The sequence below is a fragment of the Martes martes genome, assembly GCF_963455335.1.
Source record: "Martes martes genome assembly, chromosome: 8".
NCBI classification, from domain to species: Eukaryota; Metazoa; Chordata; class Mammalia; order Carnivora; family Mustelidae; genus Martes; species Martes martes.
The window spans coordinates 45,301,851-45,328,830 of NC_137895.1; the positions used below are offsets into that span (position 1 = coordinate 45,301,851).

At 43.2% G+C, this 26,980-nt stretch overlaps 1 protein-coding gene across 1 annotated transcript in view; it reads right to left on the reverse strand.

Annotated features, from left to right (window-relative positions):
* Positions 1–26,980, reverse strand: part of TPH2 (tryptophan hydroxylase 2) — a gene marked incomplete at both ends in the record, with an annotated part of 93,645 nt that overhangs the window by 29,156 nt on the left and 37,509 nt on the right. The window contains one exon of the mRNA XM_080810210.1: positions 8,638–8,764. Within this exon, the coding sequence (XP_080666336.1) occupies positions 8,638–8,764 (127 nt within the window). The remainder of the gene's footprint in view (positions 1–8,637; positions 8,765–26,980) is intronic.

Here is a 26,980-nt window from a genome sequence, read left to right on the forward strand (position 1 = left end):
AAGCCCCGCATCAGACTCTCTGCTCAGCAGGAAGCCTGCTCCTCGCTCCCCCCCGCCCCCCCGCCGCTGCCCCCACCTGCCTCTCTGCCTACTTGTGATCTCTGTCAAATAGATAAATAAAATCTTAAAGAGAGAGAGAGACGTCTGCAACCATATAATGTATTTCCTTAATTCTCAAGTTCACTGTTTTCACATTTTAACATTTCCAAAATGGAGCTTCATCTTACAATGTTAAAAACTGTTAACTAAATCCATTTTCCCCTTAAAAGAAAAAAACTATTAAATTAAGGGTATATTTTATAACCAATGACCTCTTAAAATGGATGAAACATGGTAAGTTTGGAGAAATAATTTTTTTATTACCTGTAGAGATTCACCCTGCACATTACCACATTAAAGTCTCTGAAAAGTCCTACACTCTACAAACAAAGCTGTTTTCTTTGTTTGACTCAATGTCTCCCAAACATATTTACCCATAGATCCCTTCTTTTCTCGAACTCATAATAACATTTCCTGAGACTAATGTTCTGGGAACACATTCTGGGAAAGACCGCTGATTCTTTTATTACCCTTGGCCAAGACTCTTTGCTCACCAGCTTTCCAAGACCCAGTGACAGGAACCTTCAATCAAAAGTGAAGGTAAACATGTTTCAGGGTCGACAGAACTGAATGGATGACCCAAAACTCTCTGTAGAGAGAACATTCCAACTAGGCCAGAGGCCAATTTAATTTGCTTGGAAACATCTGTGGTGTATTCATACTGATTGCTTTCTCCACAAATGATGCACAGCTTTGTCTGTTTCGAATGTCTTTATGACGTGAGAAATGAATAGACAGAATTGAAGCCATCTGCATGGTAGCATGGACTGCACCATAGGATGGGATGCACTGTTGAGTGAGAAACACCCCTGCACCTTGCCCAACATTTGGAGAGAAGAGAAATCAATATTTTTCCAGAACTGGTTCCTAAATTTACTTCATCAGCAAGTTATCTGTTTGTGCATCCCCATAAAATTGAATAAAATAGTCATATGGCCACAGAGCAGGCAGCGGGAGAGTGTGAGCACAGACACTCAAAATGGAACCAAAGACATGGCTCTAACTGATGCAAGCGCCCACCTTTAGGCCCATACTATGTCTTAAAGAAACGCATCTCCTACCACACAATATTTATCTGCCAATACCCTATTTATGCAGTTTATAGAAAAAGTATTGAAATATGGAAATAGGACTGGAAGATTACCCTGTGCCTTTTGAAAGACAGACTCAAGCACTGTCTAACAGGCCCACCTGTCTAGGTCAACTGATTCTCTTGGACTAGCAGCATTGACATTAAGTGGGATCTTGTCAGAAATACCAGATCTCAGGCCCCATTCCAGACCTACTTGATCAGAATCTGCCCTTTTGCAAGATCCATAGGTTATTTTATAGACATCATGGTTTGAGCAGCATTGATCTAGGGAATATAACCTTTTTCTGACTTCCCGATTATGACTCATTGGGGCCCAGATGTTGTGCAGCTAGATGTTCACTTGCAAAGATGCTAAACGGCAAGTTATTTTTGTCTACTAGACATGCAAATGCTTTCTGCCCAGTAGGAAAGACACCCTTAAGGTTATGGGGTGGGGGTGGGGGGGTGCTGCCCTGTAGAATATAAACCATTTTGCACCTCTTCCAGAATTCTCTTTCGGGGACAACATGATCTCAGCCCCTCCCCAATTTATCATCCTGCTTTTCCCTCATTAATGAGTTAAATAAACCTTTGACACGTGCTCCGCACACACGCATGACAAGCATGCTTGTAACTGTTGACAGTTTAATTCAAACCCAGTCATCTCTTGACAGAGAAGGAATACTTATCTCCAGTGAACACCGCAACAGTCACCCTTTCTTGGGAAAAATCGTCAGCAAACAGTAATTAAGAACATCCGCTCTGACAGAGAGATGAATCTAGCACAGGTTTGTCCCTCAAGGATGGTAGGTTTAATGTATAATCTAACTTCAGATACAAGGGCTGGCAACTGAGAGCCTGTGGTTCTGTTCCGCCCTGCAGACATGGTGTGCAGCCGAAGAACATTTTGTTTTGTTTTTAATTTTTGGATTTGAAGGCCTTTAGGTGTAATGTGTATTCTCCGGTTCTCCACAGGCTCCTATCCTCCTTATTATCGTATATCAGGCTGTTTCACACATGTTTGCTACCTAGCTGGCCCCTGAAGGCATAGAAGTTTACACCCCTTAAAGAAGGCACTAATCTATTAAATCCACTTAAGCCAGCACTACGGTGGGAAATGGCTTGCCTCAAAATCATAGCACACTCGAAGGAGCCCTTATTGGGAATATTTTTGCATATCTATCATACGCAGACCCTGGACAGCTATGACAAGTATAAAAAGAGTGCAGCTGCCAAAACCAGTGGCCTTATTCATTATCCACCGGAGGGCAAATTATTTACAGGTATAACAATGCATTTGAAATACATTTACTAAACATCATCAGCAATTTCCTCAGATACGGAAGAGTTTCATTTAAACGGCTCTCCGAGCATAGAAACCATGCTCGCAGAAACAGCAGAGATAGCTTCATTCTCAACACTGAGCATTACGGAAATGTCAAAATAAATATCATGCAGAAATACAGCAAGAAGAAGCACTCTAGTGATAGGCAATAGCCTGGTCCCTCTGAAACCAAACCCAAGAGTCCAAAAGCGGCTCTGACAAGACAGAGTGTAGTGGGGCCAAACCGTCCTAGTGAACATTGCTTTCTTCCTTGGATGGACTTGTTGACAGCACATCACAGAAAGTTCTCAAGCATCTGCCTTCACAGGAGTAACTCTGTTTTATAAGCACTTAAATTCACTCAACAAGGAAAAGCAGGCACTACCTAAACAGCGTCATTAATAATATAAATCTCACCTAGAGGAAAAGAATAATACGGCCTGTCTCATTGCGCTGCATAAATACTGATTTCCGTGGTTTTCCATTTGTCCTCTCTATGGATTTTTCTCCTTTGGTACATCTCATCTCTCATTTTACTCCAGTACGTCTTCAGGGAACTTAATGGGAACAACTTTGAGGAAATCAGCTAGTAACACCTCCATTTCTCATCTGGACAGCTATGAGGCCTCGCCCGCCAACCGTCACCATCCCCCGACCACTGGACTTTCCACACTTCCCAGCAAGGCCTTAGTTAGCCCTTGATCTCTAAGTCTTTGTACTTGGGTCACTAAACTGCACTTTTAGCTACAGTATATGGTTTGAGGGTCATTAACATATAGTTATCGGATAGGTTATTTATCTCAGGGTTTACTTTGCAATTGTCTAGCTGGAATCTGTGTTTTCTTTCAAAACCACCTTCCCGTGGTTTTCCATTCACTTTGTTTTTCGCTGAGAGACGGGAGGTGGTTTCAGAATTCAAGAGGAGTTTTAGTAGCGTTTCAGGGAAAATCTCCCTAGCCTCCTCACCCTGTGAGTTTCCCTTCCATACTCCCCACATCACACAGAATAAAGCTTTCCAAATGCCTCTTCGGCCTGCAAACCACTTTTCAAAGTAAACGGGCGGTCTATAAAACCAGAAGGAACTAGAGGAACCGGAACTGCAAGGCTTGGGAGAGGCAGGAACTCACCGGGGGTGGGGGTGGGGGTGGGGGTGGGGGTGGGGATGGGGACCGCTCAGACAATACGGGCAAAAGAAGAACCAGTGGATCAGGCCAAACCATGGTGAGCGCCCCCTGAACTCTCCCCTGTGTTTAGAATAGATTCAGAATCTTTTGTGTTAAGGTCTTTTACGAGTTTATACTCACTTGGGTCTGTTTGTTTGTTTGTTCGTTTGCTTGTTTGTTTTAACTGTCAAAGCTACTGCAAGATTCCAGGCAGGCTGGCTCCCTGGGGGGACACTTAATCCTCCTTAACCTGTCACCAGTTACTTTTTTTTTTTTTTTAAGATTTTATTTATTTGACAGAGGGAGATCCCAAGCAGAGAGGCAGGCAGAGAGAGAGGGGAAGCAGGCTCCCCGCCAAGCAGAGAGCCCCATGCAGGGCTCGATTCCAGGACCCCGAGATCATGATCCAAGCCGAAGGCAGAGGCTCAACCCACTGAGCCACCCAGGCGCCCCATCAGTTACTTCTTACATACAAATGAATCTGTCTGCTGGCCCCTGCTCCCAATTCTGAATCCCAGTCTCCACCAGGGAACTCAGAACCCAAACACATTTGTAAGATTCACCTTAAATCCACTTCTGCATAGCTCTCTTAATAAAAGCTGGGGGCGCCTGTGTGGCTCAGTTGGTTGGGCATCTGACTCTGGATTTTGGCTCAGGTCATGATCTCAGGGTCACAGAATCAAACCCCATGCCGAGCTCCACCCTCAACTCAGAGTCTGCTTGAGATTCTCTCTCTTCCTCTGCCTCTGCCCCTCCCCCTGCTTGCACTCTCTTAATTAATTAGTTAACTAAATCATAAAAAGAAAAAAACTGACACTGACTCTGGGTTTTCCATATTTTTGTGTACAAGGTCATGTGTTCCTTGATGCAAGTACTACCTCTTTGTCCTTTTCCTATTCCCACCTCATGGTATCTAGGGCTCTTTAGCCATTTAAAGACTAACCATTGACTGGTTTTTCAGAGATGCAGGTATATTCCAGGAAGAAGGCAATGAAAAAACTGAGAGAGAGAGAGAGAGACATGATTAATGACCTAATGATCTCTAACAGATGGAAGGATTTTTGGCTGTTTGAGCTAGGGCAATCCACAGCTAATGGTATTGGAATTATGCTAAGGAATTTAAGTTCCAAAAGAAAACTTATTCATACTACAAATGTACTCGTCCTAGCAGAATAGGTTTCAAGGTAGAAGTGTTTGTTCTTTCTTGCCAGCGTAAGAATAGAAACAAAGAATAATGTCCCCCCCACCCCAAAGATGTCCTGCCTTCATCCCTAGAATATACTCTCTTTCCAGATATAGTTAAGAATACAGACCTTGGGGGCACCTGGGTGGCTCAGTGGGTTAAAGCCTCTGCTTTCGGCTCAGGTCATGATCCCAGGGTCCTGAGATCGAGCCCCACATCGGGCTCTCTGTTCCGTGGGGAACCTGCTTCCTCCTCTCTCTCTCTGCCTGCCTCTCTGCCTACTTGTGATCTCTATCTGTCAAATAAATAAATAAAAATCTTTTAAAAAAAAAATGGGGAGCTAATTGTGAATTATCCAAAGAGGGTCCAATGTAACCATGTAAGTCCTTAAAAGCAAAAAACCTTTCCCAACTTTAGCCAGTGAAGAAAGATGTGACAGTGGAAGAAAGATCAGAGAGATGCAACACTGGAGGCTTGAAGACAGAGGAAGAGGGCCACGAGCCAAGGAATGCAGGCCTCTAGATGCTGAGAGAAGCAAAGAAACCGATTCTCCCTGAGGGGCCTCCAGAGAGGAACACAGCCCTGCTCACACCTTACTTGTAGCTCAGACTTCTAAGCTTATGAAACTGTAATATAACAAATTTGTGATGTTTTACGTTACCTATAAGTTGTTAACGGTAGGGATAGAAAACTAATACAAAAGGCAATCCTTGTTTTCAGCATGGCCCTGTAAAGTGGTGAGTGGGAATTTACCGTCAGACCCCCAAACCAGAGAGATTCCTTACTCTGGCTGAAACTGTCCCTCCAGTCCCCTTTCCCCCTTTGCCACTTGGCTGACTTGGTCATCTTTCAAGATTCTGCACCAACTTTCTCTCCTGTGAAAAGTCTTAGTTTTACAGATACAGGCTATAGATTTCCCAGATGTGAGACTCATGTTATGTTCTTGGTGAATGTTAGTTTAAATGATGGACTTAAGTATCATTTGATGGAATGTAAAAATAAAGCCCAATAAAACTACTTTCTTGTCACTGCTTTTACGAAAGGAATACACTTGCTAGGATCCGCCTACATTCACATCCATGAAGTCCTACCTTATTCCTTCTCCTCCTCTCTTTGGACGGATGGACACACACACACACACACACACACACACAGCCTGGCAGAGTTGAATCCCAGTTGGTGGCTCTTCAGAGTCATATAAGTAAGGAATATATGCATCCCTGATGACCAGTACAAGCTGTAGGGGGTCAAAGACTGAAATCAGAAAGTTGCAAGGGAAATTTCTAAGGCACAGAAAAGGTTCTTAAAATGTGGAGATTAAAGACAGAGCCAAGGTTTGAGAATGAAATAACAGAACTCAGCGGTATGCTGGTTTTAAAATATGTCTACAAATACTCCGACACTCCTTTCTTCAAAAGGTGGAGACTAATTTCCCTTCCCTTGAATATGGGCTAGAGGGAGTCCCTTCTCATGAGCACAGTATGGATGACATGAACAACGTGTGGTCACATCACAGAAAGTCATTACAACTTCCTTCCCTCAATCTCTCTCTTCTCTTCCCCACCCCCAACCCCCTCATTACTTGCTCTAGAGGAAATGATTTGCCAATGGCCACATGAGTGAACTGTCTTGGCAGAAGATTCCTAAATCTTCAGACAGCTGCAGACCCAGCTTACATCTTTTTTTTTTTTTTTTAAGATTTTTATTTCTTTATTTGACAGAGAGAAGGAGAAAGCAAGCACAAGCAGGAGGAGCAGCAGGCCGGGAAGAAGGAGGTTCCCTGCTGAGCTGGAGCTGAGCGAGGAGCCTGATATGGGGCTCGATCTCAGGACCCTAGGATCATGATCTGAGCCAAAGGCAGAAGCTTAACGGACCAAGCCACCCAGGCACCCCCCCCCCACCAGCCCACATCTTGACAGAAACCACTGGATGAGTCCCTGAGCCAGAACCACTCAGCTAAGTTGCTTTCAAATTTCCAAACACAGAAACTATGAGATAATAAATGTTCGCTATTTCCAGCCACTAAGTTTTAGAGTTATTTGTTATGCAGTAATAGATAGCCAATATACATGAGACACAATCCCTCGGGCAGAGGTTGCAAATTGGAAGTCAAGATCCTGATTCAGTCTGCAAATATATTTTCCTCAGCTCATCATGTTTTTTATGAGCCAAAATTTAAAAATCATTTAAATTCATTTAGAAATCTAGATTTCCAGTCTCTCTCAAAAATGTGGAGATCTGGCAACACAAAGGCCTGAGCTCTGGTCTGGCAGCTGTGAGTGAGAACTGAGGACCGGCCTTCTGCTATAGGCTCTCCAGAGCTCCCCGGAGCCCCCACTAACCCTGCTAGCTATTCATCTCTACGCCGCCGACACTAACAGCATGGCTTTTGCACTGCTCTTTCTCTTGTATTAGAAAAATATTTCTCATTTCTTATACCTCTGAAAAAACTAGGAAGCAAAAGATAAACTGAAAGGGCTTATGTGTCTTAAGAAATCTGGGAGAACAGGGGTGCCCAGGCAGCTCAACTAGTTAAGCTGACTTTGGCTCAGTTCATGATCTCAGGGTCCTGGGATCAAGCCCCACTTTGGTCTCTCTGCTCAGCGGGAAGCCTGCTTCTCCTTATCTCCCCCTCACTCGTACGTGCTCTCTCTCTCATATAAATAAATAAAATCTTTAAAAATTAAAAAAGAAAGAAAGAAGTCTAGGAGAACACTTATTTCTCGGTGGGAGAGAAGACTCTCCCTGCATGCCTAATATGCCATGATTGAACATCTGTGTCAAATACACACAACTTAAGATTCTAGAAGCTTTGTTCATTTAGGCAAATGGACCAGCCCCCGTAAATGAGTTGGGTGAAGTGGCTCTTTCTCACCCTGGGCTCTTTGAAATGGGGTGAAGGTAGGGATGATGAGTTTGCTAGACTTGGCTTTGAGCATCTTAAAGGAAGCCACCAACAGGACACTTCTCTTCTCATACTGTTTGTTGTTGAGAACATGAGAGCTATCAAATCTTCTGGTTTTGTACTAACAGTAATTGCTCAGCTTCAACTTCTTATAGCTGACTCACATCATGTCTGACCACATCCAGATTGACTAATCAGAAATAACCTCAAGCACAACCCCTGCTTTTCCATAAATGCATCTATTATTTTTCCGATGTCTCTAGAAAATGAACACTGAACTAGAACAAGAGGCAACGAATTTCAGCACACAAGCCAAATCTGGCCCACTGCCGGCCCTAATAAATAAAGTTTTATTGGAACACAGCCACACTCGTTCATTTCCATGTTGTCCATGGCTGCTTTTGCCCCATGAACTAAGTGTTATGACAGAGACCTTATGACCTGCAAGCCTAAATTTCACCATCTAGAGACACTTACATGGCTCAGTCAGTTAAGCATCTGCCTTCAGCTCTGCTCATGATCCCAGGGTCCTGGGATGGAACCCCCAATTGGGCTCCCTGCTCAGCGGGGAGTCTGTTTCTCCCTCTGCCTGCCACTCCCCCTGACTGCATACACACTCACTCTCTCTCTCTGACAAATTAATAAATAAAATCCTCAAAAAATTTAATAGGTAGCCAATCTCTGAACAATAAGGATAAAATACAAATATTTTGATGGTTAATAAGCTAAGAACACATTTTTCTTCAAAGGAACACAACATGGGAAACAGTGAAGTCACCACACCCTCTCCAGAATATTTGCCTTCTAATTCCTTGTCAATAACTCTAAAGCTTGCTTTACCTTACAAAGAGACATAAATAAGACAATGTTTTAAATTGAAAATGAACTCACGGTGGCTAGTTTCTGAACATCTTCATCGGATGCTCCCAGAGAGGCCAGGCCTATTTCTTGTGAAAACTGAGCAAACTTAGGATCCGCGAGTAGTGGAACATGTCCCAGGAGTTCGTGACATGTGTCTCTGACAAGAAAAACATCGTATAAAAGTATTACACGAAAGGTTTTAAACTATCACTGGTAGAACAAGCTTAAAATCCTAACTGTAACCTGGATATTATAATTAATCACTGTAACCAAATTTCATCAAGTCTAAGACTTCTTTTATCACCTTTTAACAGCTCTGAAACCCAGACGCGCCTTACAATCCATGGCGTCTTCAATTATATGATATCCAATATTTGTAATAAATAACAGCAACAACTATTTTCAAGGGCTTACCATATGTCAACCATACGGTAAGTTGGGTTTTTTTTTAAGAATTTATAAGAGAGAGAGAGAGAGCATGATCGGGGAGGAGAGGGACAAGCAGACTCCCTGCCGAGCAGGGTGCCCAATGCAGGGCTCCACCCCAGGACCCTGGGATCATGACCCAAGCTGAAGGCAGACAACCAACCAGCTGAGCCACCCAGGAACTCCATTGTAAGTGTTTTATGACATACACTATCCCTCGTAATCCTCAAGAGAAACTTAGGAAATTAAAGTACTTTAATAATGCAAGATCCTATAAGCAGGGGTGGGCAATCTATAGTCACAGGACAAATCAGGCCCACCACCCATTTATAAATAAAGTTAATCGGAATACAGCCATAGCCCTTTTATTTATGTACTATCTAGGGTTCTTTTTAACTAAAACTGCAGGGTTGAATAGCTGTGACTAAGACCATATGGCCGGCAGAGCCTAAAATATTTACTAGCTCACCCTGTGGTGATCAAGCCAAAATTTGAATCCAGCTTATGGTGACTTTGAAACTGTTGCTCTTAACACTGAAGTTACACAGCCTGCCGTGTTGCACTTTGCAGACACTGGCAAACAGCAGAGGATCATATCATGATCATCAAAGTGCCTTTCCCATGAAAGAGTTATTTGCCTATAACACAAGCAACTCCCTTGAACCTGCCCAGTGGAAAACCTTCCCAGTCCTCTGCTTTGGTTAGCCTGAACTAGGAAACAACAGAAGCTTAGATCTGCTCTCATTTGCCCGTGCTTCTATTTGGAGCCAAATGGTTAGGCAAAGACAGGTATGTGTCACAGGGAAGCAAGGCAGATGCCTTCCTGAGTCATTGCCATGAATCACAAAGTGTTCCCTGATCCTGAGCTATATTGGAATGAATCCCCCTAAGATTCTCTGGGAATGGATCAAGAAGCTGCAATATTTTATTTTCCTGGCAAAAAGTAATTAGCCAGGTAGTATTTGAAAGATGTTTCCTAACTTTACCTGGGCTCCTCTCAAGTGTTTCACTTCAAGAAGATGCTAGAATATACATGCCAGGGGCTGCCACTATGATTAAAAGTATGAAGTATGCTGGGTGGTTATGTGGTTGAAGTAAGTCAATGGCGGTCAAAGGCACAAGATCGATGCCCACATACAACAGATGGTATTACTCAATCTAAACATCTTGTTCCCGCAACTCAAACCACATCCCCAGCCTTGGCCAGCCACTTCACAGGTACATCGGGTGGAACGGGTAGCCAAATGAGAACGTGGAGACAGGACGCTAAAAGAAATCCCCAATATATTCCCTGTCAGCTGCGTGCCAATAGCTTTCTTTTTACACAAGACTGAATGCACGGAAGAGAACACATGCTTGTTGCTTTCCAATCCTATTACTTAAGGCAGAGAGTCAGACTCATTGAATTTTAGGGTATAAAGAGAATTTAAGTATTATCTGAGTCCTTCATATTAAAGATAGACAGGAAGACAGAAAGAAAGCTAACATATTCTGAGCTCTTATTATGTGCTGGGTACTGTACTAAATGTTCTCATATCATATCAGTAATTTATCTTTACCTACAAAGAAGTCTTACGATTCCTGTTTGATAGATGAGGAAACTATAATTCAGTAAATGTAAGCATCTTTCCAAGGTCACACTCTTAATAAGAGACACTTAAGATTCGAAATCAAATTCCTCCAACTTAAAGCTGAGCTCTTCCTGCTCCATTGTTTTAACTAGGAGATGTGGAGAAAATGGGAAGGGATAGGTCAGGGGTGCCGATTACATTGTAGGGAGAGCGTTTAACGAAGCTGGTCAGCACAAGTGAAAAGGTAGTCAGTATGTTACAAGTCTTTTTTCCTGCTACTCAGTGGCCCTCAATCTTCTAAATTACTTGAGCAGCATTTTTAAAAATACCAGTGACCGGGTCCCATGTAAAACCAATTCAATCTGACTCTCGGGGACAGACCAGAGCATCTGTATTGTTTCCAGAGCTCTGAGGGTGCTAATAAGACACAGCCAAGGTAGAGACCCACTTGTCATAACAGATGATACTAGGAGCTCTCCTAGCAGGCTTCAAACAGCAAGGAATTGGAACGAAAGCCAAAGGTGATTTTGTAATTTTGAGCTGCCCAAATTTAATTCCACTGAAATTACATCAGAATCCTGGGGCATAATGAAAGGTGGTGCAAGAAAGTTCACTAGATAGCTAATTACTCCTCCGTGTGCATTCGATTCAGTGAAAGCATCTAATACTCTATGCTGGGAGTAGACCCCATCGATGCACTCTTGTGATCAGTTTTTTAAAAGGCCGTGCAGTCCGCACTGATGTTGGGATCAGGATCAAGTGGTCCACCATGGATAAATTTGAATACCTCCATTGTAGTCTATAATGTAAATACTAAAGCACCCCTACCCATCCAGGCAGAAAATATGACAATGCTCGTTCCAAAATTAGACCAGATGTTAAACTTTGGGGAAACACTGAAGACGGCGTAAAGAAAGTAGGTAAGCAGAAACTAAAATAGCAAGTATTGTGACCAAAACATATAGAACGCTTATTATGAGCCAGGCAGTGTGCTAAGGGCTTTGTCATGCGAGCACAAGACAGGTCACGGCTACCGTGGCAGTGCATTCAGGGTGCAATACTGGATTTACTTTTGAGCTTGTCAAATCCTTGAGGAAGGCTGCTGCACACAGTCTTATATCTACCTAGGTACTAACGGAATTCAAAAACGTACAGGTAGACGGAAAAGTGAGAAGGTGGCAGCTAAAAAGAAGGAAAATACTAAGATCCAAAGACATTAAGGGGTCCATTCTCTGGAATAAAAAAAGGAGCTATCACCTAGATTTTAAGTCAAGGTGTCATTATCTGAAACCTGTAACTCACAGCCAAGCTAAGAAGGTTTAATGGCATTCCAATGATAAGGTAATGCAACTATTCGTGGAAGAGGATGAAAGAAAGGAATTTGAAAGAATGAAATCATACAATATGGCAGAATATACTGTTTCATTAAGAATGAAAGTCTCGGGGTGCCTGGATGGCTCAGTCAGTTAAGCATCCAACTCGGTTTTGGCTCACATCTTGAATTCAGGGCAATGAAATCAAACCCCATCCCTGGCTCCATGTTCAGTAGGGAATCTGCTTGAGATTCTCTCTCCTTTCTCTCTCTCTGCCCCTTCCCTCACTTCCGCTCATGCTTGGACTCTCTCTCTAAAATAAATAGGTAGGAGCACCTGGGTGGCTTAGTGGATTAAGCCTCTGCCTTCAGCTCAGGTCATGATCTCAGGGTCCTGGGATCGAGTCCCACATCAGGCTCTCTGCTCGGTGGGGAGCGTGCTTCCTCCTCTCTCTCTGCCTGCCTCTCTGCCTACTTGTGATCTCTGTCAAATAAATAAATTAAGTAATTTTAAAATAAATAGGTAAATAAAAAAAATAATGAAAACCTGAAGCAAGGTGTCTAATAAAATTACTGATGGAACAGGAGGGATGCCTTTCGCCCTATTGTAAGTAGAAATGATAGCATCTCACTAGTTTGTGTCCTCTTCTCAGCTCCAAGTCCCTGCAGAGACCCTAAAAACCACCACTCAGGCTCAGCGAGTGTGTGTGCACAGCATGGACAGTGAGCCCGCCTCTCATGGAACGAAGGCTTTAAGCGCCTGTATTTCAAGACCAGAAGCAAGGTTATTGTCTTTTATGACTGGTGAAGCCGTCTCAGAAATAAACTCTATCCCGGAGTCTTTGGCCTAGACCTGGGATGTAGACAAAGGAAACTGAAGTGCCAAGAAACCCTTCAACCAACCAGGAAAGAAAGATGTTTAATGTTACTAACAAAAGCAATTACTTAACTTCAGTAAGTCTCAATAGTTTCTCTGACACCGAAGGATTTAGAAGCTGGAGTTGACTCTGACTCAGAGACTGAAAGAGGCTCCAGACTTTTGGGAATCTGAAGGAAAAAGGCTGAGTCTTTTTTCCAACCTTTGTATCAGTCAGGTTCTGGTGGGCTGAAATCACGCGGTTTCGCCCTATTTTACAAAGCACAGCTGTTATTATGTCCCGCATATAAAGTAGTTCACGATCCCTCCATGGGTTGTGTCATCCACAGCTGGGACCCCTGAGTACCTAATTATGAACAGGTTTCCGAGGTGAGTCCACAACTATTGCCTTATCACACCAGATCGTTCTTAAAAGATTCAATTATTTGGCTATAATTGCACCTGTCAGCACATGCTGCCTCCAATCTCTACATCGGCAAACTTTTCTCTTTTTAACTCGCATCCCTTTGATGCATTTTCGCCTGAATAATGCTTTCAGAAGCCTTTTCACAAAAGCGCTCTGTTCACTGGAAATGTAGGACCTTTCAAAACTGTTAACACTGTAAAACATCATGTCTCCTTTTGAGAAAAAAAAAAAAAAAGAAAGAAAAAGAAAAGCTAGAGCTGATATCAGACTCTAAACTTTTGCTGCTCTAAATTGGAATCTTTTCTGATAAGCCCCGTTAGGAGAATTTTAAAGCCTGCTGAAATGGGCCCACAAAAGGGCCTGGGCAAAATGCCTGCGGGGAAATCTTAAATCATTCTAAGAAAGTTGCGATCATCTTGCTGTGGGGAAATAAGGGTCCTGGTTGTTAAGTTCACATTCAAAATGAGTCTGGCATTTTTTCTCCTCTTATCAGTTTTCAAAGCTGACTCCTCACGCTACATGTTGAACAACTCCTTTTTATTTCTGCTGTAAATTAAAGCCTTTAAGAAGCAGTGAGCCAGCATCCAACATTTGCTTCTTATCCCAAATCAGTGCATCTGTCTTTTAAATCATATTTCTATAGGTTTTGTTTGTTCTAAATGACACAGAAGCCAACACAGTAGCTAAATCATGAAGAGAAGGAAAGCAAGACGAGCGGCAGGGGTGGGGAGTTCGCACGGGTGAAAAGAAGCAGGAGGATGAGCTGGGAGGCAAAATCGGGTATCTCTTTCAGCTTTCACACAACATTTGGTGGGTGAGCGCAAGTAATCTGGGATAACACTCCGGGACGCACTGTAAAGGGGGTGACTTGGTTTGTTTTCACTGCACCAAGGAGATGATAACGGGAATTAATTTGGTATTGAGGCAATTTTTCTTCAGCGCTTGCCTTGGACCCATATACAGAGTTCCTTTGGTTTAGATTTAAAATAGCATACTGCAAAATCTGGCCCAGATAAAATTCTAGGCAGCCCTTATGATCACTCCCTCTTCTATCGCTATCACCGTGCAGATAAATAGATATGTGGCCCTCTTTCTAAGAAGCTGAGCACTTAGATATCATCCTGGAGGAAATCTTCTTTATTTTTTTCCCTCTAGGAATCACACGGAAGGCCACCAGTGTTACTTTCCTTCACTACAATTCTTTTGAGACTGACAGAAGATATTATAGTGATCTTTCTTGAAATTTCCTTCAAGAAGCATTTATCGTATGCCTATTATGTACCAAGCACTATGTTAGGAAACGATACTTAAAAGTAAATAAGACATAATCCTAGAATAACTCTTAGCAGAGTCACGTTATGGTTCCATAAAAGGGCAAACAGCAAGTACTAACTTTCCTGATCCAGGGAGAGACATACTTTCTACCTCTTACAAGTCCCATAAAAGGGCCGCAAGGGAAACTGTGGCTACGTCTCTAGTTCCCCTATCATCTCAGATAGTTCTTGTTTCTGGAATAAATAAGAGATTTTTAATTCTTTCCCTGACGCCTCCCAAATCGCACTAAAGATTAAGGGTGCAATATAACAGAATGGTTAAAAGTCTAACTGAAGTCAGATCCAAGTCCACGTTCCACATTCTGCACAGGCAAAGGACTTAGAGAAGTTCTGTGCAAAAGGACTTTCTTCATCAATGGAAATATTTTATCTCTGCATTGTCCAGTATGGTAGCCCTTTGGCACAGATGGTTCCCGGACACTGGAAATATGGCTAGCACTGCTGAGGAACTACATTTATAGTGAATTTGATTTTAATTAATAAATTTAAATAGCCACATCTCTACCATATTGGACAGCACAGATGTCTTGTTTTCTCATCTTTGGAATGGAAATTACATGGGTCCCTATCACATGGAGTTCTTTTTTTTTTTTTTTTTTTTGAAGAAATTAGATTTTATCTTTTTTTTTTAAGATTTTATTTATGTATTTGACAGAGAGAGAGACAGCAAGAGAGGGAACAAAAGCAGGGGAAGTAGGAGAGGGAGAAGCAGGCTTCCTGCTGAGCAGGGAGCCCAATGCAGGGCTCGATCTCAGGACTCTGGGATCACGACCTGAGCTGAAGGCAGATACTTAACGACTGAGCCACCCAGGTGCCCCTTTCATGGAGTTCTTAAACAATGTAGTAAGATAACACATTGAAAACATCAGTTCCCAACGAGTTATGTATTATTCATCATATTACATTAAATTTTACTTACACCAACATCTATTTTGTACTTCAGTAAGGTTGCCCTTTTGGAAGATATTTTCTCACTTAAACAAGACCTTGTAATCTTCTCCAGGACAGATGTCATGCCATGATCATCTTTGGATACCTGGCACATAATAGATGCCCAATTTAACTGTCATTTAACCCAACCAAACAGAGCAGGGATGATGGGACTTCATCGCTCCATAAAGAGGTAAATCCAAGTGCATTCCATGTACAGTTTTCCTAATTTCCGGTGTAGAATCAGGGCATCAGACTAGGTCTGGGTTTTGCTATTTCCTAGTTGTGTGACCGTAAGCAAATTACCTGACTGCCTTAAACTATGGATTTGCTGCCTGTTAAATGGTGACAGTCCTGCCTACCTCATAAAGATGAGTGGAATGATGCCAGCCCAACAGAACATGTGTGGGAGAGGTCGGATCTCTCCTTCCTTCTCTTTTGCGGTATCTTCTGTACCTGTCAACAGACGTAATTCTCTGCCCAGCAGTGAAGACGTCTGACCAGTGATTGCCTCTTCCTTGCCTAAAATTCAATCACTTTGAATTTCTTCTTCTAAACTTGCAATTTAAAAATACAAATATTCCCGGAAAAAAAAAAAATTCTCAGTCTTCCACACCTGAAGGCACAGAAATGGGCTTCCCCCTGACTACACGGCATTGAGGGGATGAGAACTGTGGTTCGGGTGTGGCATTAATTTCTAGATGACAAGCACCACGCAAGGAAGGCAAACCTTGGAGGGTGAAGGTGGGAAAGGGATCCTGCTTTGAATCTGCAAATATTTACATATTTATATCCGAAAGCTTTACCCCCAGTCACGGTGGGTAACAGCCTAGAAGAACAGAAACAGCCCCAGCAGGCACTTAGATATAAGCTCGGTTTCAAAATGCACAGGTTTTAAATAATGCATAGTGCTTTTTTTTTTTCCATAGAATATCTATTGTTAGAGCGCTTGGGGCTCTTGAGACAAAAGGCCCTGTAAAAAGTTTTAGGGGTTATTTCTGTTTTTAGGCACCTCACAAAACAAGACACAATTTTATGATTGAAAACTCAGGAGTCCAGGTCTAGGAACATATGCGGCCTTGTAACTAGGCTGGAATTTTACGAGGTCCATCAGCCTCCTCATGAATTTAAGAGGAACCAAGAAAGAGTGGACCTATTTGGTATTTATATAAAGCTTTTTTTCTCTCTGCAAAGATCAAAGCATTATTTCATTATCCCTCACACAGAGAGGTTAAGTGGCTTGCCAACAGTCACGCTGAGAGCTGATAGCAGGGCCTGGATTTCCAGCAAGCAGCGCACAGGTCCTTCCGCCTGAGGACCTGGACACAGCAGACTCCTATCTGCATTTCTACCCTGGAGAGAGAAGCTAGCCTCTTTTCCCCAGTGAAAGAGGAGATGCCTCCTCTTGATAAATAGGGCAGGTTTCGGCCCTGTGCAGATCAAAGGAGAGGGAGGGCTTCTAACAAAGACTGGTAGGGGGACCAAACGCTAGATGGGACCTGCATAGCTCTAAACCAACCGAGGACACAGACAGGGCTTAGGGTTCTAGCAAAGCAAGGGCCACCAAATTAAAGGAAGGGTGTTACTGTTAACGCTCTTACATAACATTTGTAAGTTAGAAAACCCAAGAAAGAAGATATTCAACTTCACACGTAACAGGTTTTGAGTTTTCCTGTTGAACGGTAACCTTTAACATGGAATAGTGGCTAATCTCACAGTTGCTGACACCGACTACTTGAGTTTAAATCCTGACTTCCTTGCTCCCCACCAGCTGGGTGACCTTGGGCAAGTTGCTTAACCTTTCTGGGCCTCAGTTTCCTCATTCATAAACTCAGAATAATAACAGCAACAACTCCTCAGAGCGTTGTTGTATTAAATGAGTTCAATCCATATACAACACTGAAAATAGTGCCTCGTCCATAATAGTCTATAAATACATACGTGTTGTTAAGAGAAAAAAAAAATACTGTTGTCACTTCTGCTCTACCGATATTGTTGCTGAAGTTATCTGTTAGTCTAGAAGGGACGACAATACTTTAGGTCTTAGGGCCTCTGTCTAACATCTTAACTGGCCCAGGTAGAGCCCAAACCAAACGTCTCCTGAGGGGAACGATGGCTGCTGTGCTGAGGGTGTGAGCTCTGGGTTAAAACTCAGGAAAAGGAAACCAGATGGGATCGGCTCTCTGAGAACATGCCATCCTCTGAGACTTGCTAATCCTTACGCTTCTCTGCAATCCCAAATGGCAGCGATGAGAATAGAGCGCAGAGGAGACCAGGTGGCCAGGCAGGGAGCTCGGGGCTGTGCCCCCGTGTCCTCTGGGGAAGAGCAAGTTGAAGCTAAACTGAGATCATAGGAATGAAGGTTAAACTCTCTAAAGTTCTGGTTTATCTTCCCAGTGCCGCAGTAAAACCTTACCCAGACTTGCCTTCAGCAAGGCCAGATATTAAAAACACCTGAGGGGCGCCTGGGTGGCTCAGTTGTTAAGCATCTGCCTTCGGCTCAGGTCATGATCTGGGAGTCCTAGAATCGAGCCCCACACCCGGCTCCCTGCTCCGTGGGAAGCCTGCTTCTCCCTCTCCCTCTGCCCCTGCTTGTGTTCCCTCTCGCTGTGTCTCTCTCTGTCAAATAAATAAATAAAATCTTTTTTAAAAAAATAATAAAAATTTTTTAAAAAAGTAAAAACACCCAAGACAGTCAGGGCTTAAGTCAGACAAATCCACATGCCCAGAATCTCTCAGATGGCAGCAAGGAGGGAAAACTGAGAATGGAAAGTTCCTCTTTTTCCTCTCATTACAGACCTAGTGAGAGGCATCTGTTAGATCATGAGAGGGGCAGCCAAATTTTCTTATAAATGTGGAAGCCTACATCTTTACCTGCTGATATTATTACTTAACAAATGAGGATTCATGTCTGAGCCACAAGAAAATAAATGACATCTTCTGCCAGTTTTAGGGAGGGTTCTGTTCTAATAAGCAAGGGCTAAACATAAAATCCGTTTACTTAGAAAGAAATGAAAAATACTGTCAGAAATAATTCACTTTTAAAATATATATATATGTACTTTAAAAAAAAAAGAAATAATTCACTTTTATTTTTCTTGTAAAATTAAAACACAGCACCAATTATAAGAAAAATCACCTGAAGGCAAAGCCTTTTTTTAAACTTTAAAACAGTTATATTTAAAAATAACATTAATTGCCCCTAAAATGTTCAACAGCAACAAGAAAGAATTTCTTTAATGCGAATGCATTCAGTGGTATTATGGCAACAGACCTTGCAATATTAGTCAATGGTGTCACAAATTATTTCCTATTAGTGGAAGTTTGCCCTTTGATTTGAAAAGTGACATACCAGGAAAGAGCAGAAGAAAATAAACCCCCATCACTCTGAGCTGAATAATCAATCATGCCAACAGAGCTCGGAATCAGGGACTCCCTGACTGAAGAAGCTTATACTATGTTAAGCCAAGTATATTTTTGTTACTAGTATGTTAAGCCCAACATCTGAAAATAAAGTAGAATGAATATTTTTAAATGTTTTCACTGAAACATTGTTTAAAGGGATCCCTGGTGCAGGATCACATTATTACTCTGGCAAGGGTTCTTCTGGAAAGACAGATATTGTACTGGCTTGACCTCAAAAAACTGACCTCAAAGAATGTAGGTTTCTATTCAGAATTCCTGGTTGCTCCTCCCTGAGCAATAGACAATGGGGGAGGGCCTGTGCTATGGATGTGTATTTCACCACTGCCCTGGGCAAACTTTAAAGTTTCAAAGGATACCCAGTGCAGAACCATGAGGAATCTGGCCACCTCCATCCAGAAATCTAGATCACAGGAGATTTGGCCTATATTGAAAAGAACAAAACCAGATTATATAGGAATATATATATATATATATATATATATATATATACACACACACACACATATATACACACACACACACACACATACATACACACATGTGTGTGTGTATATATATACGTATATATGTGTGTGTGTGTATATATATATATATATATATATATATATATATATGAGATGAATGCCTTAGAAAACAGGGTCCGCTTGCCCTACTTTTCCTCATTCCTAAGATTTCAGTCAATCCACACAGCTTCTGAAGGAAAGCATAAAATTTGGCCCCAGGAGAATAGAACAGTTTTCTCCAGCTATATATCTCATTAACAAGCTCTGTGTTTCTAAGATACCACTGGGCATCGGGACTATCGAAGTCACTGAAAATCATATACACAAGTACACGTGCACAGGCAAATTCAGTTGGCAGGTGCTCGACCTCCACCTTGCACAAAACTCATTCAAGAAATCTGTAGGAGCTATGAAGAATAGAGACCACAAATCCCTTCAAAGGAGAGGCCCAAGCAAAAAAGGCCAAAGACTTAAAGCAGAAATAGGGAGAGGGGAACATAGACCACATCTGAAAATCCAAAACACCTTCTGGAAACCAGAAGCCTGACGTCAGAGACCAAACCAGAGAGGGAGGGACAGGTCCCTCCCTATAACTTGCTTCTCTTCCCAGGATGCCTCCTAAATTGACTCACCACCAGTCCAGCAAGAAGCTTTGAAAGACAAATCCAGAGATGCCGCTACCTCTCTGGTCCATACTCCTCTCTGGGGGAGGGGTACCCACTCATGCCAGCCGTGGACGACACATCCATGCACATGGCTGCCCCTGGGGGGCCTGCATCAGTGCTTGCCAGAAGGTGTCGAGCTCAGAGAACTTCTTAATGCAGTAATTTAGGTATTAGTTCAAATATAATTTAGAATATGTCACAGAATGACATTCTTGTTAAAGCTAGGGCCATGAGCTTCCCTGCCTTTTAAGTGGGACAATATTTAGGATTAGTTACCCAAAGGGGAGAAAATATACTTTTTTAACACCCTGAAAAGTGCCGTTTCATCCCTTCTTTCTCTCTCTCCCTCTCTGGTTCTTTCCCTCCTTCCCTCCCTTGCTCTTTTTCTCTCGTGTGACTAAGGGGGACGTAGGGACAACTTGCCCATTTCCTTTTGTCCCTCTTCTTCAGCTTCACAGTGAATAGTCACCTTCTTATTCTGAAACTATCTTTATCCCAAAACAAAATAGAGGAGCAGAACAGGTTGCCCCTTAGTGGGCACGATAGAAGAGAGGACTCACAGCCCTCACAGCTGCACTTGCTGCCCATAATCCCACCAGCAAAGGTTCAGGATTTTACCTGAAGACACTTAATGTGCAGAAAGGCCTTAATCCTGGAAGTGTGTCCAGGTCAGTCCCTGAAATCAGAGTAAAGCTACTGGGGAGAGTGGAGGGCACTCCCCAATACAGGGCTGCAGCCTTTCAGAAAGAGGTCTGACCACCACAGCCTGCAGGCCCAGGACTTCAAATAACTCCACAGCATTTAGTCCCCTGTATTCCCTCCATCCATGGATCTCAGGTTGGGTCTCTGAGTAGACCTTGAGCCTGACGCATCCTGGTGGCCTTCATGGCTTCGCCCACCAAGGACTCAATTCTCACCTTATGTGCCAGGTTTGGGGATCCCCTGCAACCTTGGTCCGATCTCCTTGTTTCTGCATTGCCTTTGTTAACTGACTTTGGGTTCATTATAGTCCTATGAAGGAGACTGAGACATGAACAGATAATTACTACTCCGTGTTGTAAGTACTAACATAGAAGAATCAAAGTGTTACAGGAACACCGAGCTCTGCCCAGACAAACTTCCACAGAGAAAGCTGTGACTGAGCTCTAACCCTAGAGAATTAAGAGGATTTTACTGGAGTCACTCCAGGCCGAATGAATCCCCTGCACAAAAGGGTGAAGGCATGAACCAGCGGGATCACTGGGATGGTGAGAAGTTCAGTTTGGCTGGGGCACGAGGTTTTGGAGGAGGCAAAAGAGAAACAGAAGATATGGTTTGATGAGATCAGACTTTATTCTCTATTTGCAACAAAGAACGACAAGTTAAACAAGGGAATTCTATACTGCATTTGTGTTTCAGAAAGGAAACAGGGTCTACAGACTTGTTCAAAGAGAAAATAAAGCAGTAATTAGGAGCACCTGGGTGGCTCCGTCAGTTAAGGGTCTGCCTTTGGCTCGGGTCATGATCCCAGGGTCCTGGGATAGAGCCCCATATTGGGCTTTCTGCTCAGCAGAGAGACTGCTTCTCCCTCTGTCCTTCCCTGACCCACTCCCCCTCTCTGTCCCCCTGCTTGTGGGCTCTTCTCTCTCTTAAATAAATAAAATCTTTAGAAAAAAAAGAAAGCAAGCAATAATTGGTAGACAGACCAACAACGTTAACATGACCCATCAAATTTCTTCTAGAACAGTGCTTCTCCCTGGGGGCAGTGTTGCCCCCCTCAGGGGACATTTGGCAATATGTGCAGACATCTGTGGTTAAGCGGAAGGGTGCTCTTGACATCCAGTGGCTAGGGGCCAGACATGCTCTTAATCATCCTACAATGCACAAGACAGCCCCCACAACAAAGAATTAGCTGGCCCAAAATATCAATAGGGCCGAGGAAGAGAAATCCTGTTCTAAAGATGAGGTGGCCAGAGAGTGTGAGAAGACACAGCCACTGTGGATTTCCCCAAGAGGCAGAGAGGAGACGTGGAGATGGTGGATCTTCTCAAATGACCCTTCTGCTACCATTCATGGGCCGGGTCATGCTCACACACCCAGGCGACTTGGAACTCTGTATCTTTCCCGTTCATTCCTCAGAGCGAGAAGGACTCACTTTTATTATTATTTCTGGAACATTATTATATTATATATATATAATATATATTCTGGAATAATAATTGTAAGGGCCTATTTAGCCAGAGCAATTCCATCCGGTTAAACAGTGATTTTGTTGTTTATGCAGTAAAACTTAAACTGACCCTGCCCCCGCCCCCAGGGGAACCTACTTAAAAGCAAGTCCAGGAAACCAGTAAAATATGGGCACCAGTCCCAGATAACAGAGCCCAAATACAAGGGTGGGTCAGGTCAGGTAGAGATAACAGAGCCAGGATGCAGAGATGAGTCAGGCCAGGTGGAGACATCCAATCAGTGGGGCGCGCATACTGTCTCCCTAGCTACCAAGGAGCGTGGGTCCTGCCTTTTGGGCGCTTTGCTTGACCTTCGCTTTGTATCAGTCTCGCTCCTTTGATTACGGACCTAACAATAATATTATTACTTCTGGAATAACCTTGAATTTGACCCAATTGATTTACATAAAGGAAATTATTTACACACTTCAATACTCCATTAGGGACAAAGTTGCATGTGATCACAGCCGATCAAAGCAGACAGCCATGCAACAGCAAAGTGCAGAATCACAGCCCTGGCCTCGGGCGCCGAGGAAGGGGGGAAAGATGGCTCTCCACGTCTAGCAAAATCAGTGGCCTTTCAATCTAGGTAGAAACACATGGAAAAGCAAGTCCTCCCACCAAGAAAACCAAGAGTCATTGACTCCCCACAACTTTCACTGCTTTTCACTGCAACTTTCACAGGCCAGAAAACTTTCCCTGGGGAACCAATCCAATCTGCCATCACTTTTTAAATTAAAGTCTCACTCTCTGGCCAAGTTTAGGGAATACAAGAGTCTTTCAAATGTAAAATGTAAAAAACGGGCCGAAGACACATTTAAAACCCAATATTTGTTGAAAGCTAGGATCTCAAAATACATTCTCCCCAGACTGAAAAGGAAAATAAAATTCTTTTTTGCAGATAATGTCTTTTTGGGGCTTTCCCTCTCATTTCTACTGGTGTCGGCGTCTTCGAGGGCTCACCTATGTCCAATTAGCACTGCCTCCAGGACCACAGTTCAGCAATTGAAGGCAGTTACTTGGAAGCAGAGTACAAGCACCAAACACAGGGGCCAAGTTGAACTTCGCAAATTGAAGAATCTACCCTCTCCTTGGTTTTCAATTGAGGAAATGGGATTTCATTACAAAGACAATGCCTGGAAAAGTGCTTGGGCAGGAAACAGCACTTCCAGCATGGGGTCCCATCCATTCAACGCTGCAGCTGGGAAGGGATTTAGGACTTGGTGATACAGCTGGATTAAAGGGGTCTTTACAGAGAATTGTGTCTGCATAGTATATTTCTGGAAGGGTGCAGGGGAAACTGGCAGCAGTGGTCATCTCTGGGGAGGTGAAGTGGGTGTCAAGGGAGCACGGAAGGTTGTTCATGGTGTGCTTGGAATTCTGAATCATGTACGTGTATTACCTACTCATAAAATAATAATTTTAAAAAACGAATGAAACTTACACACAGAAAAAACAGATGAATGTCATAAAATCCGCTCTCCCAAAAAAAGAGTCTGTTAAAAAAGAAACCCAAGTGGGTGAATCCCCTGTTTCCACCCTCTGACTTAAGCCTCGTCATGTCTGGGTAGTCATGGGAGTCATGGAAGAAGAAAACACTCACATCTATAGTGGGAGCTGTAAATTCACTTCTGAACTCCCGACACTTATTTCCACTATCAGGGACTTTTCCAGGACACCCTATCCCTGAACACCTCAAAAATAACACATCCCAAACCCAAATCCTCCTCTTCTCTTCCCTCCTTCCTACCCTCTTCTCTCCAACCCTGATCCTGCTCCAATAGCCTCCGTCATTATTAGAAAGAAAGAAAAAAAAAAAAAAACTACCCATTCAGCTTCTCAATCTAAAAACCTCAGTGTTACCTTGAGGACCCTCTCCTCACCCGCGTTATAGTCACCAAATATTGTCAATTCCATCACGATGCTGTTTTTCAAATAGATGACCTCTTGTCCTGTCTCACTGACCTTTTCTAGTTCAAGAAACTACATTCCTTCACTGGAACGGGAGCACCTGCTGGTTTTCCAGCTAGTGCATTCTTTTTTTTTTTTTTTTTAAGATTTTTTTTATTTATTTGACAGAGAGAGAGAGAGATCACAAGTAGGCAGAGAGGCAGGAAGAGAGAGGAGGAAGCAGGATCCCCACTGAGCAGAGAGCCTGATTCAGGGCTCGATCCCAGGATCCCGGGATCATGACCCAAGCTGAAGGCAGAGGCTTTAACCCACTGAGCCACCCAGGTGCCCCTAGTTCATTCTTTACGCTTCCCCGCCCCCGTCATCTTTCTGGGACACAATCATCTGATCATGCTTCAGAACCTTGGATAGCTCCCTAGTGCCTCTGGAATTTAGCCCACATGTCCTAGACAGTTAGACAAATGATCCCTTACCCTGTGACCTGAAAAAAACATGCCACCCCTAACACATACCCTATGCTCTGACCACTCTGGTGTCACCAGCCTTGCTCATTTATGTCTCTCTCGAGCCTCCAAACTTTCACTTGCTGTTTCCTTGACTTGAAAGCTTTCCCCTCCCTCCCGGCCCTGCCTTAGGCAAAAACAATTTCCTATTCTCCCCCTTCCAGACCCCTACTCAGTTTATAACCTCTCTGAAAAGCCTTTTTAGGACTGCTCCCTCCTCTGTACTCCTCTAACACTTTGCACACACCCTCATCATCACCCCAACCACACTCTTTCGTAATTATTTATGTTTCTTTCTCCCCTGCCAGAATGTGAGCTGCTTTAAGAAACAGCTGCTATATTTTATTCATCTTCGAATCCACTGCACCTCCCTGCTAACACTGCCCATAAATGTTTGCTGAATGAATTGGCTGAAAGTACTTTGGTAAGAATGTAACACATTATCCCAAAATTTTATAGACCTCTGTGGCTAAAATCTCATTTCTTTGCCCTCTCTCTCTGCATACCTATTGGCACGGCTATCACAGGTCCCCTGGGGGCCAGTTATTCAAAAGGAACTAACAAAGTGCCTGCTATTTGTAAACAGGGCCATTTGTAAATCCTCTGGGCTAGATTTAGAGATTGCCTTTCTAACTCTGACAATGCTCCTTTGAGTACTCACTCCACTATAAGAAGCATTTCTTTTCCGAATGTCTTGAGTCCTATAAGTAACCTTTGTTTACCCTGAAAACACTTTCGGGGAAGCTGAAAGCAGCCAAAAAAAAAAAGCAATTGTAGTGACCTGGCATGGACCTATCTGGTCAGTGAGCTTCTGGCCTGCCTAAGAGGAGGAGGGGAGATTCAGGGACTCTACTTCCACCACCAGAGGCTACTCAACCACTTGAACCTCCAAGGACTCTCTGCTCCCCAGTGAAGATCGTGGCAGTCCATTAATAACAAAATTATTCTAATAAGCATCACAAGGGAGTGATAACCCCAGTGTCCTGAAGAACAGTAGGTAACAAATTCGGGTATGATTAGGGGTAGACACTCATTCAGATGGAGCCCAAGGGGGCAGAGACCCAATGACAACTCCCAGCCTCAGAGTCTTTGGCTCTTGCTCTACCAGGAATATTCTACCAGGAGATATTTGCATTGAGGTCTCTGCTTGAATGTGACCTCCCAAGAGCCTTCCCTGATGACTCAATCCAAAACAGCACCGTCCATTACTGGTCATCTCCTCACCCTGCTTTATCTGTCTTTCCAGCATCTTGAGCACATCAAAGCACTGGTAACTGATACCATCTTGCCTATGTGTTTGTATGCTGCCCACTGTCTCCCACCCCAACTCATGCACCCCAGAGAGCAGAGACCTTGTCTTGTTCCTAGACCATCCAAGCACATAGTACTCTCCCCATAAAGGTTTATTCATTCTTTTAAAAAACATACAAAGAAATATTCAAGTAGCTGACGATTTCAGCAAAGACTCAAGACCCAAGTTAAAATGTTTAAAGCCAGCAAGGCTAAATACATGTGATAGATGGATGAGGAGGAAAGCAAATGACAGGTCTGCTGAGGAAGGAGTGGTTGTGCATGGGGATGGCAAGGGAGTATTTCCCAGAGAAGAGGAGATTCATGTCGAGCTCGAAGGCACTGGAAAGTTCAGTAAGCTTAAGAAAACAGGCCAGTGTTTCACCCTGGGAGTCGATACAGTCCATGTGTGATAAGTCCAAGTGATTAACACGTGAGGGTTCACAGCTTATCCAACACTTGGCCACCCACCGTCCAGGAGAGAAAGGATAAAAGCCCCTGAGGTAGATTCTCTCAAGGAAAGCTGACACAGTCAAAGAAGAATCACAAATCCCATATATATCTAGAAGTGATGGGTGGGACGAGAGGAGTGTTCAAGAAACAAAGACGGCAGGAAGAGCACAGCACGACGTTCTTAGTTTTTGGGGGGATGAAAAACAATAAGGGAGAAGAAATCAGTAATGAGCCTTGAGAAGTGCCTTGTTGGGCCTGCATGAATGCCCTTAACTCACAAGAGAGGGCGTGAGTCCCGGCTGTGCCAACGTTGACTTATCCCTTTGTGCCTGCCTCTCCTCATCAGTAAAACTGGAAATAATAAATAATTTACACGATAGGACTACCGTGGGGATTAAGTGGGTTGATGAGAACAGCCCCTGGCATGTCAGGATTGCCCTTATCATTAGGATTTTGGGAGCCCTGATTCTTTAAACTCAACGTTGATTTAATGGTCTCTATGGATCGTAGCTTTATACAAATTACACGTTTTAAGAAGCAATATCATCAACAGCTTGGC